Consider the following 16,759-nt stretch of genomic DNA (forward strand, 5'->3'; position numbering starts at 1 on the left):
GTCGGTCCTCGAGGGCCGGAATCCAGTCGGGTTTTCAGGATTTCCCCAATGAATATGCATGAGATCTATGTGCATGCACTGCTTTCAATGCATATTCATTGGGGAAATCCTGAAAACCCGACTGGATTACGGCCCTCGAGGAGAGACTTTGACACCCCTGAATAAAGATGCTGCTGTTTGCTGAACTCTCTAGTCAGGTGAATTGGATTCTTCTACACGTTAGCGGAAGGAGTGCGGGCCGGGTGGAGGTGGCTTGACGCTTGCTCTCATCCCAGAAGTTGGGGGCGCACTATAACCCATGGAAAGAGAGGGTGAGATTGGAGGCCGGGAAGGAGGGAAAGGATGGTGACGGGGGAGGAGCTGCAGCTGCGCACCCGCCTCCCTCCCCCCCCCCCCCACCGTCTCGGGGGATGGAGAGGAGTCAGTGAGATTGCTGAGAGGCGAAGCTGGAGAGTTAGCGGCCGGCGAGCCAGCACCGGAACAGAACAGCCCGGGGACAGAGCCCGGAGAACAAGCTTCAGACATGCACCAGCCCCGGTGAGTCCCGCTCTTTCGCCGGCCCAGGGCTGGGGGGAGAGCCTTGGAGGGGGATCCGAGGATTGGAAGGGGGCAGAGGGTACCCGAGGCTTGCAAAGCATATGGGCGGGGGGGGGGGGGTGTCCAGAGAGAGGAGGAGGAGGGAGACGTAGAGGGAAGGCCGGGGAACTGGCGGGATAGCGGGGCTGGGGGGAAGTTAATGTAGCAGGATCTCTGCAAAACAGGGAGTTTGCGTTCGTTAGGGAGTGGGAAGAATCCTGCTCACTTTCATCACGGCAGGAGAGAAACCAGCACAGGCACATTTAATGTTAGAAGGACTTCAGCGTGAACTGTGAAAACGGGGAAGGGGTAAAACGCGGACCTTACGGATCTAACGTCCCCTTTCCTGGAAACGCGCGGAATTCGGGAGACAAACCCCGAGCAGAGCGCGGGGTTGTTTTTTTTTTCTTTCATTGAACTTTGCAGATAGTAGCCCTTTCAGGACCAAGGGACATATTTGTCCCATAACTTTAAAATCCTATAAATTTTGATTGGGATAGTCTACAGTTCTAAATTTGATATGTACGGATTCCATATGATACTGCCTTTATGTAAACAAACTGGTTCCGACATTCATTCATTAGCGTCGTTGCCAGATTGACGAGAAGATTCACTTGCCACACTGTCCATAAGCCAGAAGTGTGATTTTTTAAAAAAAAAATAATGATATTTCACAAAAAAAATCAATTTTTTGGCATCTGCAAGCCCTTTTTCCCATAAAAATGTCGTCAAAACCACAAAAATTGGCCTACGATCCTTATGGTCCTGAAAGGGTTAAGAACCGAATTCTTCAAGATCATGTGTAGCAAAGCGATTTAGTTCTTTCTAAGTAAGGTCCTCGGCTCAAAAAAAGTGGTGTTTTTTTTGCTGACAGCCGCGCTTTGTTACACACATTTTACTATTCTCATTTTGTCCACACCCGGACTTAACACATGGAAAAAGAGTCTTGAAAAAAAAAACCGATGCTGCCGTATATATGCGAGTAAAGGTGTGCATAGTTTTCACGGAGCTGGGGCTGGATTGAAGTGTCAAAATATAGAGTACCGTAATTTCACTCATTTACCCCATTCAGAGTAAGTTTTAACCTTGTGTGGGAGAATTTGTGTTCCAGTGGAGGTCACTGGATGAGCTTGTTTTGTAAAAACAGATAAGCACGCTTGTTGTCTTCATAAAAACAAGCACCTTTCTCAGAAAATTTTCTTGGGGCACTGTTATAAAATTGTCCCCATTAGGCTGAGATCTACACCCTTTTATTCAGCTCCCATGATAGACTCCCCATCTCCTGAACACTGAAGCCTCAGGGAACTTGAGACCAAGGCACAAACCATAAGCCCCACAACTCATGACATTTTTATTATTTGTTTATTGAAAGTTACTGATGACTGAGGAGTCGGTTCAGAGCGGTTTACAATGAGCTTCTGTAAAGGTGTTACAATACAGAATTAGTATTTTCTCAGATGGTTTTCAATACATACATATTTATACCATAATCAATCATCCTATGTACAGTATATATACATATAATACTAGTATCGTGTACTATATTCACACTAAATCCTACTTATTTGCACACATAATACCTGAATCATGGTCTATGTTTTACTGTCCTGCTAGCTTTTTCTCTTTTGTACTGACTGTCAGTAAGTTTACTGACAGTGTCTCTGGTTCCAAGGGAATCTGGACAAGATGCTGGGGATTGGGGCATTATTAACTGCCTAATTGGTATGCAGAGCAAGCCTTGGAGGCACATGCAGCAGACGGAACCCATCAATTTCTGTGGCTATTCCTGAAGTGCGTCCTTCAGATCTAACACAGTGCTTTGAGAAGTTAGTTTGTCGCTTGTGCAGTTTTTGCCAGAAAGTTAAAGAATGGAATCAGTTTTTTTTTTTCCTAACTGCTCCTACCCAGTCCTGGGCCACTGGCTGAAAGTTTCCGGCGAGGCCTGTGAATGAGGGTCTGCCCATGCAGGAGTGTGGAAAAAAGTTTCCAAGGATGTAAGCCTTAAGCAGGAGTCTGGATTTGTAATGGAGATCCTTGGCTGATGGTGTAAGAATAATTGCAGTGCTCCCTGTCTCCCAGTCTCAAGTTGCTTCGGTTTAGTGGTGATGAAGGCATGCATGCTCAGAAAAGCATTCAAAAGGTTGAAACTGAAACTTTTGTTCCATGCAGAAGTACTTTTTTTTTTTTTTTGTCTGCTATGAGCAAGCACTGGTGCTGTCTGCTTGCTGCCAAAAATAATTTTGGAAGTAGTTAGAAGAATTCTGCTGTTCCTTCTTTAATATGCTGACTTCTACCTGGAGACTACCGGTATTCATAGAAACATAGAAAAATGAAGGTAGATAAAAACATATGGCCTATCCAGTCTGCCCATTCATGCCATCTCTTATTCCTTCTTCTCCCTTAGAGATCTTATATGCTTACATAGTAATAAAGTAGATGACGGCAGATAAAGACCTGAATGGTCCATCCCCTGAAGCCATCTCCAGCTCATCTTCAAACAGCCATTTATAGACACAGTCCTTGCAAGTCTGCCCAGTGCTGGCCTTATTTCTTCAATATTTACTATTATTTACTGATTCTAGATCCTCTGTGTTCATCCCACGCTTTTTTTGAACCCTGTCACCGTTTTCCTCTCCACCACCTCCACCTTGAGGCCGTTCCATACATCCATCACCCTTTCCATGAAGAAGCATTTCCTTACATTACTCCAGTGTAACCCCCTTTTATCTTCATCCTATGCGTCTTCATTCCTGAGCTTCTTTTCAAATGAAAGAGGCTGCCTTCTGAGAATTTATACCTAGTAAATATTTAAAAATCTTTATAATAACTTCCCTTTCTTTCCTTTTCAGTGAATTATTTTCTAAAGTTATTTTCGAGTCTGCATTCTGAACCTGGTACCCTTAGATCTCTTGTTGTAGCTTTTTCTCACCACTAAAACATTTTTGTTTCTTTTGCTTTTTTTAAACGTTTTAGAAATTTTTTTAAAGATACTGCCTCAGAACGTAACATAAAATTCTTAAGGGCTCCTTTTACAAAGCTGCGGTAATAACTCTGACTCCCATAGGGATTTAATGGGTGTTTGCCACACAGCAGCCACTACTGCGACTTTGTAAAAGTGTATGCGTGTGGTGGTGGGGGGGGGGGAGTAAATGAGGTCACACTAATAATTTGTACAGAGGCTACCTTTTTTGACGACTATTCCTTCCTTAAGTATTTTAGCATTCTTCTGACTCTTTGGGTTTGGTGGAGGGGTCACAAAAACAAACAGTTTTTGCGACTGTTGCACTGAAACTCCCTGGGTACTGATTCTGGGTCAAGCAGCAAATTCATTGATCCATAGCCTGGGGTACTGCAGGTGAACAAGGATGAGAAGGTGGAAGCATCTTCAACCCTGACCAGGACTTGCAAGGGAAGAGAGAATAGGAGATAGTGGCAGCCTTGTTTTTGATTCTTGTTCATGAAAATTGAGGCAAGGCTGCTGGGAAGAAAGTGATGGCAGTGGTTGGGACAGAGGAGTGAGGAAATAAAGATGGTTGAGGCAGGGAGAGGGTCGTAGAGGAAATAGGGGAAGAGCATTAGAGAGCTAAAGGGAGAAGAGGGACAGTGCTATTATGAGAGAGGAGGTGAATTTGAGGAACAGTGTAGCAGGGAGAAGAGAGTGCAATTTGTTTGAGAAGAGGGAGAGAGCTGATTGGGAATGGGAGAGGAGAAGGGAAATAGGAAAAGAATGAGAGGAATGGGGAGGAGAAGAAGGGAGGTAAATAGAAAGTAAAGTGAAGAGTAGGAACAGACAAGGGTGAGAACTGGAGGATAAGAGAGGACTGCATCTGAGTGGGGAAAAGGGATGGGGTTAGACCACTGTATCACAAACTGTGTGCTGCGGTGAGATTCTGGGTATATTGCGAGACACCGCCAAGGAGGAGAGGCACCGGCACCAGCTGACTGCCTACAGAAGCATGTTCTGTAGACAGTCAAATGGCGCCGGCGCCTCTTCTCCTTGCTGATGCCTCTCCTCCTTTCTGCCTCTTCTTTCAGCCCCTCCCCCAGCTCTACTGGTGGATCAGGGCCTCGTCTGGAGGGCATGGGCGTGACATCATCGCATCAACGGTCACGAATTTCTGGATGCCTTCCAGCTGCAGCACAGGGTTTAGTGTGCCACGGCTTCCCGAAGTTTGCGAGACACTGGGTTAGAGAAAGAAATGCACTCAGTTTTTTTATAACAGGGCATTTAATGTGAGATGTCCCAAAAAAAATAAAAGGCGCGTATTTTAAAAGGCAACATAGGTGCCTACGTGTCTTTATAAAATAGACTTCCAGAACCAGCTCCAGTAGTATGCAAATGCCAATTTACACTTTTACACCTACTCTAAAGTGTGTGTGTACTCTGTGTGTGTACATTGCAGTCGCTCCTGTGCCCTGCCCAAATTATACCCTCCAAAATGCCTAGACAAAGACTGTATGAAAATAGATGCATATTTAGGGCCAGATTCTATAAATGGCGCCTAACTTGTAGGTGTGGAGGGGCGTCACCGCCCTTGGCACCACTTACCCTCGCTACGCCACTGTCTACTGCTAACCACACCTTCTTTCCAGGCAGTTACCAACTAATTAAGTTTTTTAAAAAAATTGGTTTTTAATGGCATTTTCAATTATCAATGCTGAATAAGCCAAGTAAAAAAAAATTACGTTGGGGTCTTGATTGGCTAGGCGCACCGATCTAGGTGCCTAACTTTAGGTGTCTTTTATAGCATCGGAGCCTTTCTGTGTGCACAGCTCTAATGCACATATAGGGATGTTCAGTTATATAAAAGCCCTTAAGCTTTGCATGTTGAAAAAGCTGTATACAATTTCCTCCATGTACTCTTGCTGCCCCCTCCCATCCTCCCTCCACTTACAAGATATTTATTTAGTAGGGGGCATATATGGCAACTTTGCAAGTAAGTCTTGAAGGAATTCTTGAATCCCTGCCTCTGAGTGAACTTCATTTACCTCTTCCTTCTATTTCCTCTCACTCAAAACTAATTTGTTTTGTAACCTAGTTCAGTCCCCTGGGGCCAGTCCTCAGGCTTCTCAGTTTATGCCAGTGGTCTCAAACTCTTGGCCCGCCAGGCATTATTTTGAGGCCCTCGGTATGTTTATCATAATCACAGAAGTAAAATAAAACAGTTTCTTGGTCATATGTCTCTTTAGCTATAAATTACAATATTATTATTAAGACTTAGTCAAAAGGAAAGATTTATAGACTATACAGAGTTTTACCTCATGCAAAATTGTCATTTCTTTAATAAGACATTAACTATTTTGTCTGAGGCCCTCCAAGTACCTACAAATCCAAAATGTGGCCCTCAAAGGGTTTGAGTTTGAGACCACTGGTTTATACTACATATGAGTGTTTTGCATGTGTGTTTATATATTATTTTCAGATTTTATCCCTTTGCATTTTATCCCTTTACAATTAGCTACAAAGGGTCAGAGCTACCATTAAGTGAACTAGGTGGTTAATTAGGTCTTCAGAGTTTGGGTGAGCAGCAGTAGCACTCCCCAGCCTTCCTCTTAATAACCTTGTTGGCCACTCTTCCATTCATAGGCATTAGAATGAGATGCCCTGATCTTACCAACACTCCTGCTCTTGCTTCTTGCAGAAGGACCAGTGGGAGTCTCTGTCTTGCTTCCTACCATTGTCTTCTCTATCACACCACTGGCATTATGAGTAGGAAGACAAGTTTTTCTTGTTGCTGATCTTATGAGACACAGGGAGGTACCTTGAAGGAGAAGACAGAGCAGTAGGGAACAAAGGAGCAAGCTTCCACCATAGTGAAGCATAAGGAGTCGAGTGATACATGCTGGGGGAGGCTAGAAAGGAAAAGGGGCTGATACTGGCAGTTTTGTGGGGAATGGGAATGTAGAGGAGGGGGAACTGAGGCTATGCTGGCAAATTGTAGGGAGAGTAGAACAGGAGAAGAAAGGAGATGATGTGGTGGGGAGGGAAGAGTTGGGGGCAGATCCTAGAGAAGATAGAAATGATGTAGTGGGTGCCTTCTGGCCGGGGCACTGGGTTTAGTGTGCCTTCCGGCTGAAAAGTTTGCGAGACACTGGTTGTACGTTAGCAGGAGTTTGTGTCTTTTCCTGATTGGTTTAAATGCAATGCTTTTGGATATGTGTCACTCTGAAAAGTCCTAACTAAAGGTAGCTGTGTGAGTCACTGCCTGATCCTTTCTGCTGATCCCTCTCTCCCTGCAAATATAACATAGCAGGACAAATAGGTGCATATATAATAGGGATGTTCACATACACCAGCTACTTATACTTGCACTAAATTACTAAACAGCACAAGTAGAGTATCATTTTTTAAATCATTTACATGCTTAATTGTGCTCCCTTTCCATGCTCCACCCATGTGTATGCCCACCTTCAAACTGCATGCTGTCGCATTTAGGTGCCATTTTATAAAATAGAACGTAGCCAGAATATCAACATATATGGAAATATTGCACATACAACAGCATCGCAAGGGAAGGAGGGACCTGGGGGGGTGCCGCCCCCCCACCCCTGCTCGTCCTCACTGTGCCCATTGTTCTCACCCCCTTCCCTTGTACCTCTTCAAATCTTTGCCAGCAGCGAGCAGCATCTCCTACCTGCTGCTTGCGCCGGCCTCAGTTCTCTTTCTGCTGTCACTTCCTGGTTGTGGGACAAGGAAGTGATGTCGGAGGGAGAGCTGAGGCTAGTGCAAGCAGCAGGTAGGAGATGTTACTGGTGAAGATTTGAAGAGGTGCCGGTGCCTGGCGTGGTCCCCCCAGCCCCCATCACTATGCCACTGAATAGTATTCTGGTCATTTGTATGCATTTCTTAGCACCTAAATGTTGATGCTGTCCTTATTGAATTATCCCCATATTTGTGCCTGCCTCAGAGAAGTATAGTTTTTTGAAAGAACATTTGTACCCTACTTGGAATAGTTCTGAGAGCTTATTTGTTAAAGGCATATAGGCATGTATGTTGCTTTCATAAGACAGGCCCATTTTTGGAATTTTTTTTACTGGCACCCTATTATAAAATTAATCCCCACAAAGGCAATTTATAGCATGACACCTAGTCTGTGAAGACAAAAGGCAACTTAGGTACCAGTGCCTTTATAAATAGCCCACTGAAAAGCTGTTGTATATAATATGATTGTAATCTCAGAAAGATAGCATATCAAATCCTATCCCCATTCTCTTTCCCCTTTCTCCGTGCTCAGGCCTTGGCTAAGTTATTCTCAATGTGTATCACGGGATTGATTATTTCTTAGGTTTAGACTATTTTCTGGTTTGCATTATTTCGGACTTAAAAATCAGCAGCTTGCGTGACAGACGGGCATGGAGCCCTCACAGACACAGGCAGGGTGTAGTGCAGATCAAAAGAAGAGCTTTATTATTTAACAAGCAACCAAAGTGGCACAATCTGTTCTTGTCACAGATTAAGGCTCAAACCTGGAAAACACTACATTGACAATTATTTCCACATTTCTTAACAATTGTCTTGCTAGGCTTCTTTGTGTTGAAATCTTTATTGATTTTCAAACTTTGATAGTGCAATACAATTGGTAAATTATAAATACTGCATAAAACACACTAATAACTATACAATTATTACATTAATTACATTAAACAGTCATTTACTCCCATCTTCATCTTAATTAGTAATACAATAATATAGTAGCGTACCTGGGGGGGGGGCAGGGGGAGATCCGCCCCGGGTGCACTCCCCAAGGGGGTGCACAGGAGAGAGCTGAGTGTTCTCCCTAGGGCAGGGGTGCCCAATTCGATGGGTAGCTCGCCAAGGCAAAGTGAGTTGATCACCCAGGACTCACTTTGGCTTGGCGATCTATCGGGCCGATCAGTCTTCCTCTCACCGATGTCAATTCTGCCATCGGAGAGGAAGTTCGGGCCAGCCAATCGCTGCCTGGCTGGGCGGAACTTCCTCTCCGACGGCAGAATTGACGTCGGGGAGAGGAATGCTGGTCAGCCCGAAGCAGGGAGAGCATGGGGTGGCGTCGGCGTCGGCTTTGGGGCCTGTTATCCATTGGTGGCGGTTTGGGTCCTGTTCCCCGATGGCAGTGGCAGTGGCTTGGGGAAGGGCAGGGAGAAAGAAAGAAAGGGGGCAGGCAGGGAGACAGAAGGAAAGAAGAGAAACAGAAAAAAAGAAAGGGGGCATGAAGAGAGAAAGAAAGAAAAGTCAGGGAGAGAGGAAGAAAAAGTTGGGGGAGGGAATGAGGTGTGGAGGAGAGGAAGCATACAGGCTGAAAGAAAGATTGGATGCACAGTCAGAAGAAGAAAGTGCAACCAGAGACTCATGAAATCACCAGACAAGGTAGGAAAAATGATTTTATTTTAAATTTAGTGATCAAAATGTGTCTGAATTTATATCTGCTGTCTATATTTTACAATATGGTCCCCTTTTACTAAACCGCAATAGTGGTTTTTAGCGCAGGGAGCCTATGAGCGTCCAGAGCAGCGCTGGGCATTCAGCGCAGCTCCCTGCGCTAAAAACTGCTATTGTGGTTTAGTAAAAAGGGAGGGGGGTGGGTATTTATCTATTTTTGTTTGGTTGTTACTGAGGTGACAGTGCATAGAGTCATCTGCTTTGACCTGTTTGAAAAAACCCTGGAATAGGAATGATAATTAACAATTCTATGCGTACAGTGTGCGTTGTGTTTTTTAAAAATTTTTTTGTTGGTAGATCATTTTGACTTGGCCACAAAGGTAAGGGGGAGGGAGGGAGGGGAGCTGCTGAAAGACATCTAGTAATCCTTGCAGGCTTGATTGTGCAGGGAATTATTTTTGTAAAATAATGTTTTGTTATGTGACTGGCATTATTTAAACTTTAATTTCTATGAATGAATAGAATGAAATTGCTTGTTTTTATGTGCATGCGCTGAAGGAAAGTGGAGAGAGAGTGGGCTGAGGATGCTGAAGGGAAATGGGGAAGAGAGAGTGGGGAGAAGACGCTGATTTATAAATTGACAATTGTACAGAATATATTGTTTCTTTTTATACTTTAATATAAACAATTCAAAGCTTGTGTGGATGAAATCAGGTGGTTTGCGGGGATTGGGACCGAGCTTACAGGGATTAGTCCAATAAAATGGTATGTTTTTTATATCTCATTATTTGTTTTTTTTTTTATTTGTTAATTTGTAAAGTGGTGATTGTTATGTATCAGTTTTTTCAAATTTACATCTACTGTCTTTATATTATCCCAGGACAAGCAGGCAGCATATTCTTGACTGATGGGTGACGGTACCGATGGAGCCCCGGTACGGACACTTTTAGAGTGATTGCACTCTAAGAACTTGGAAAGTTCTAGAGACCGCACCGCGCACGCGCGAGTGCCTTCCCGCCCGACCCCGACGCGCGGTCCCTCAGTTTCTTAGTTTCCGCGGAGCTAAGGAGTCGCATTTTCCAACGGCTGTTGAAAATTTTTTCCTTCGCCTTCCCGCTCGCGTAAACTTTTTCGGGTTTTTTTGCCCTTCCTTTTTTCTTTATTTTGTGAAAAAAAAAAAAAAAAATTCTTTATTTTTTCGAGTTTTCTTGATTTGCCCCGGCGGGGCCTACTGCCATCATCGAGGCCTCGGCCTTCGATTTGGCAGAAGCCGTTTTTCCGTTCATGCCCCCTCAGCCCGGGTTCAAGAAGTGCCAGCGGTGTGCACGGCCTATTTCCCTGACAGACCCACACAACTGGTGCCTACAGTGTCTGGGTCCGGAACATCAGGCCTCCACCTGCACCCGCTGTGCCACTTTGAAAAAGCGGACTCTGAAAAATCGTGAAATACAACAGAGACTGCTTTTCGGCACCGACATGTCCGACCCCGCGTCTTCGACACCGGTCTCGGTCCCTGTTTCGTCGGCACCCACCTCATCGACGCCGCGCGATACCGCGCCGGCGTCGCAGCATGCAGGTAAGCCGGCTAAGAAGCCTTCCCCGCTGGAGCGTCCTCCGGTCTCCATTGCAGAGAGTCCAGTCCTGCCGACCGTGAGGCGCCAGCGGAAGCGCTCCGCCCCTATCGAGGTGAGTCCCTCGACATCGGGCTCCTCATCTCCGGGGCGTAGAGCGGCACCGCAGGTACCGCAGAAGAAAAAGGCGGTACCGGTGCCCTCCCTCGATGATCGCATTGCGGCCATCTTACAGGTGCAGCTAAAGGAACAGCTCAAACAACTCCTTCCAGCTCTCCTGACACCGAGCCCTCCGGTGTCGGCCCCCACTGGGCCACCGGTACCGATTGTGGAACAGCCTATATTGTCGGCATCCACTCTTTCGGTACCGGTACACTCGGCCTCATCGGTATCGATGCCTGTCCTTGCGCCGGAGCTCAGGTCTCATCACCAATCGGTACAGACTTCGGCTCCAGTGCAACCGATAACATCACCCGGTACCGCATCGATGAGGTCGGGTAAATCGGTACGCAAGTCCCGACACTTGGAACCATCCACCCCTGAGTCTCGGGACCGTGGTTCCCATATTCGGGACCCTGATCTGTGGGGCGATTCTGAAGAGCCTTTTCTATCAGAAGGGGAGTGTTCGTCAGAGGAAGACGAGCCTGTTCTTCAAGACACTTCCTCCAAACCTGATTCCACATCTTTCTCCTCTTTTTTAAGAGATATGTGTGACTCTCTTTCCATTCCTTTGGAGGCTGAGTCTAAAAAGTCTAAAGCCTTTCTAGACGCTCTTGATTTTGACCAGCCTCCAAAGGAATTCTTGAAACTCCCTTTACATGACATCCTGAGGGAAACCTTTTACAAGAATTTGGAGACTCCTCTTACTGTCCCGGGAGCCCCCCGCAAATTGGATTCCCTATATAAAGTTATCCCTATTCCTGGGTTCGACAAACCACAGCTCCCGCATGAGTCTCTTCTTGTAGAATCCACCCTCAAGAAGTCCTCAGGAGCTAGTGTCTATGCCTCTGTTCCTCCTGGCAGAGAGGGAAAAGCCATGGACAAATTTGGTAAGCGACTTTACCAGAATGCGATGCTTGCTAATCGTTCTGGAAACTATGCTTTTCATTTTTCTTTTTATTTGACGCATCTCCTTACCACCATGGCTTCCTTTGAGCAGTACCTTCCTGTGGGGAAACGTGAGGCTTTCCATCAATGCTCTTCATCTCTTTTTCAACTTAGAAAATTCATGGTAAGGTCTATATATCTATATATGACACCATTGAGCTTACCTCCAGAGCAACAGCCATGTCTGTAGCCATGCGCCGTTTGGCCTGGCTCCGAGTCTCCGAGCTTGATGTTAATCATCAAGACCGGTTGGCTAATGCCCCATGTTTAGGGGATGAGCTGTTTGGAGAATCTATGGACTCAACGACCCAGAAGCTCTCGGCTCACGAAACCCGCTGGGATACCCTTCTTAAGACCAAGAAGAAACCTCCACCTCCACGGCCATTCAGACAGCAATCGGCCTATCAACGGCGGTTTGTGGCTCGTCCCTTGCAGTCTTCCACTCAACAACCTAGGAGGCAGCGCCAACAACAGCGGCAAACGCCTAGACCTCAGCAGCAACAACCAGCCAAGCAGCCTCCTCAGCAAAAATCGACTCAACCCTTTTGACTTAATTCTCCAGGGCATAGCCAGCGTCCAAACATCTCCACTCCTCCCTCAACCGATAGGAGGACGACTCTCTCTCTTTCTCAGCCGGTGGGAAGTTATAACTTCGGACCAATGGGTCCTCAACATCATCCGCCACGGCTACTCTCTCAATTTTCTCACCCTTCCGGGCCAAAGTCTACCAAAAGAGTCTGCTTTGCACACTCCCCAGTCTTCCCTCCTTCTTCAGGAGGTTCAATCCCTCCTACTTCTGAACGCCATAGAGGAAGTTCCTCTAGATCAAAGGGGGCAGGGATTCTACTCCCGTTATTTTCTAGTTCCCAAAAAAACAGGAGACCTCAGACCAATTCTAGATCTGCAAGACCTCAACAAATGCTTGGTCAAAGAAAAATTCAAGATGCTATCTCTAGCTACGCTTTATCCTCTCCTCAATCACAACGACTGGCTATGCTCTCTCGATCTCAAAGAGGCCTACACTCACATACCAATCAACCCGGCCTCCAGACAGTACCTTCGCTTCATGGTCAATCACTGTCATTACCAATACAGAGTGCTCCCCTTCGGTCTTGCCTCATCTCCAAGGGTGTTCACAAAATGTCTGATTGTGGTAGCAGCTTTTCTACGCTCGAACCACCTTCAGGTTTTTCCTTATCTGGACGACTGGTTAATCAAGGCCATTTCATCTCAGGCTGTTCTTCTGGCCACCAACCAGACCATCTTTTTTCTACAACTACTAGGGTTCGAAATCAATATACCCAAGTCTCACCTTCTCCCTACACAGAGACTTCAATTCATTGGAGCGGTGCTGGACACTGTCCAGATGAGAGCCTTCTTACCGGACAACCGTCTTCACAATCTCCAATCTCTCTGTCAGCAGGTGCTGCCTCAGCATTCCATTTCTGCAAAGCAGATGATGATTCTATTGGGTCACATGGCCTCCACGGTTCATGTCACACCCCTGGCACGTCTTCACCTGCGCACTCCTCAATGGACCCTGGCTGCCCAGTGGTCTCAAGCGACAGACTCTTGTTCACGACACATATCTGTGACATCATCTCTTCATCAGTCTCTACAATGGTGGTTGATATCCTCATATCTCTCCAGGGGTCTTCTGTTCCATCTGCCTCCTCATCAACTGGTCATCACCACCGACGCCTCCCCTTATGCTTGGGGAGCCCATTTGAACGAGTTCCAAACTCAGGTCCTTTGGACTCCTCAGGAAATGAAGCATCACATCAATTTCCTGGAACTCAGGGCAATGTTCTATGCCCTCAAGGCCTTCCAACACCTTCTATTTCCTCAAGTCCTTCTACTCTGCACGGACAATCAGGTTGCCATGTACTACATCAACAAACAGGGTGGAACAGGCTCTCGCCTCTTATGCCAGGAAGCTCGGAGAATCTGGTCTTGGGCCACCACTCGCCACTTATTCCTGAAGGCGATTTATATTCAGGGAGAACAGAATTACTTAGCAGACAAGCTCAGCAGAGTTCTCCAACCCCACGAATGGACTCTCGATCCATCGACTCTACAGTCCATCTTCGCCCAATGGGGCACTCCTCAGGTGGACCTCTTTGCAGCTCCTCACAATCATCAGTTGCCCCAATTCTGCTCCAGACTCTACTCTCCTCACCGTCTGGCAGCGGATGCTTTTCTTCTGGATTGGTCCAACCTGTTCCTCTATGCTTTCCCTCCTCTACCGCTCATGCTTCGGACCTTGTTCAAACTAAAGAGGGAACGAGCCACCATGATCCTCATTGCTCCACGGTGGCCCAGGCAACATTGGTTCTCCCTTCTACTTCAACTCAGTTCCAGGGATCCATTTCTACTTCCACTGTTTCCCTCTCTGCTTACACAGGATCAGGAAACCCTCCTCCATCCCAACCTTCAGTCTCTACACCTGACAGCTTGGTATCTCTCGGGCTGACTTCAACTGATCTTCTCCTATCTCAGCCTGTTCGCTCCATTCTGGACGCATCCAGGAAACCAGCCACTCTACAATGTTACCATCAGAAGTGGACGAGGTTTTCTTCTTGGTGTCTCCTACATCATCATGACCCCAAGTCTCTTGCAGTGGAAACCCTTTTGGATTACCTGCTTTCTCTGTCTAACTCTGGCCTCAAGTCTACCTCCATCAGAGTCCATCTCAGTGCCATTACGGCCTTTCATGAGCCGGTCCAGGGGAAACTCCTCTCAGCTCATCCCCTGGTCTCCAGATTCATGCGAGGTCTTTTCAATGTGAAACCACCTCTCAAAGCACCTCCTGTGATCTGGGATCTTAACGTGGTCCTCTCCACCTTGATGAAGCCTCCATTTGAACCCTTGGCTACTGCCACTTTCAAATTTCTCACTTGGAAGGTGCTTTTCCTTATTGCTCTCACCTCTGCCAGGAGGGTCAGTGAGCTACATGCATTAGTTTCTGACCCACCTTTCACAGTCTTTCATCATGACAAGGTGGTTCTGCGTACACATCCAAAGTTTCTCCCTAAGGTTGTCTCTGAGTTCCATCTCAACCAATCTATTGTACTGCCTGTCTTTTTTCCCAAACCTCACTCCCATTCCGGAGAACAGGCTCTTCATACTTTGGACTGTAAGCGGGCTTTAGCTTACTATTTAGACCGTACTAAGCCCCACAGATCATCTCCCCAACTTTTTCTGTCCTTTGATCCGAATAAATTGGGACGTCCTGTTTCTAAGCGTACGCTATCTAATTGGCTTGCTGCGTGCATTTCATTCTGCTATGCTCAGTCTGGACTGACACTGGAAGGTTCTGTCACGGCCCATAGAGTTAGAGCTATGGCAGCATCTGTGGCTTTCCTCCGCTCCACGCCTATTGAGGAAATCTGCAAAGCTGCCACGTGGTCCTCAGTCCATACTTTTACATCTCATTATTGTCTGGATGCTTTCTCCAGACGGGATGGACATTTCGGCCAATCTGTTTTGCAAAATTTGTTTTCCTAATGGCCAACCTTCCCTCCATCCCTCTTTTTGTTAGCTTGGAGGTCACCCATCAGTCAAGAATATGCTGCCTGCTTGTCCTGGGATAAAGCACAGTTACTTACCGTAACAGGTGTTATCCAGGGACAGCAGGCAGATATTCTTGCGTCCCACCCACCTCCCCGGGTTGGCTTCTTAGCTGGCTTATCTTAACTGAGGGACCGCGCGTGCGCGTGCGCGTGCGCGTGCGCGGTGCGGTCTCTAGAACTTTCCAAGTTCTTAGAGTGCAATCACTCTAAAAGTGTCCGTACCGGGGCTCCGTCGGTGCCGTCACCCATCAGTCAAGAATATCTGCCTGCTGTCCCTGGATAACACCTGTTACGGTAAGTAACTGTGCTTTTTCCACTGTATTAGAGGACATGTGTTACTGTTTTTGTGGTGTTGCATTGTATCCAGGGTCTGGTTTCTTGGCGGTTCAGTTTAACTTTTGTCTACATATTTCTATTTTTAGTTTGTGATTATTCCATATTGGGCGAGGGTGTATCTCTGTTCTGTGTGTATGAAAAGAACATAGTTTTCAATTGGCATTGACTATAGGATCAATTGACTGTGCGGGATCTGGCTTGTTTAGTTTTACAATGTATGTGTTGGTTTTCTAGTGCTCACTGCAGTGTTTAAGATGCTGCCTTTTCCTAAGTACACTCGTGTTGTGTGATATGTGGATTGTTACTAAAAGTCATATTTTTCATATAGATGGGGGGGTGTCAAAAAATGATGGGCCCCGGGTGCCACATACCCTAGGTACGCCACTGCAATAATACATATGAAGTGATTACAATATTTTAACTCCTCAAAGTACATTTCCCTCCCTCCCCCCACCCACCCACCCTCCCTGGATGTGTAAAGAAATCTAATGAAAAGGGAAGAAACATGACCCTTACTGTAATGCAATAAAAGTAGTCAATGGACTCCATACATCATTAAAGGACTTACTAGTCCACCAAACGTTCCGCCATCATTCTTTCATACTTATATGTGGTACACGCATTTACTCACCAAAAAGTATAATTAATCCTGTCATGGTTCTTCTAATTATGTGTGATCAGGCTTCTTAAGCATAGTCCAAATTACTCATACATAAATCCAGGCTGGGTTCCAGCTGGGATACCCAGGACCACTGGCATAGTAAAGGGTGGGGGTGGGGGGGACCTTTGTAAAGGGCTCAGGCATCCATCCTCCTCACTGCTCTCCTTCCTTCGTACCTCTTTAATTTTTCCTGCACGAGCAGCATTACAAACATGCTGCCTGTGTCGGCGTTGCCTCTCTCTGACATTACTTCCGGGCCTCATGCCTAGGAAATGACATCGGAGGGATAGCCGACATGACACGGGCAGCAAGTTCATGCTGTTGCTGTCGCCTGGAAAATTAAAAAGGTACAGGGGAAGGGAAGGGGGAACAGCAGGGGGAATCGGGGGGGAGGGGCGCCTCTGCCCCAGTAACCACTTACCCTTGCTGCCAAGGACTAGGGTCTTCCCCAGTGGCATAATAAGGAGAGGATGGTCCTCCCCTTGGTGGAGGCACTCTCCCTGCTCCTTCTCCTCCACTGCACATGGCCTTCCCTTCCCCGCTGTGCCTCCTAACTCTTCACCAGCACAAGCTGCAT

General features: G+C 46.5%; 1 protein-coding gene across 1 annotated transcript in view; it reads left to right on the forward strand.

Moving 5' to 3' along the window:
• The first annotated feature begins 295 nt into the window (after positions 1-295).
• Positions 296-16,759, forward strand: part of PALD1 (phosphatase domain containing paladin 1) — a 521,435-nt gene continuing 504,971 nt past the window's right edge. Inside the window, exon 1 of the mRNA XM_033940451.1 lies at positions 296-537. Within this exon, the coding sequence (XP_033796342.1) occupies positions 524-537 (14 nt within the window). The 5' untranslated portion in view covers positions 296-523. The remainder of the gene's footprint in view (positions 538-16,759) is intronic.

Source organism: Geotrypetes seraphini, chromosome 4 (assembly GCF_902459505.1).
Source record: "Geotrypetes seraphini chromosome 4, aGeoSer1.1, whole genome shotgun sequence".
In the NCBI taxonomy this organism is placed as follows: domain Eukaryota; kingdom Metazoa; phylum Chordata; class Amphibia; order Gymnophiona; family Dermophiidae; genus Geotrypetes; species Geotrypetes seraphini.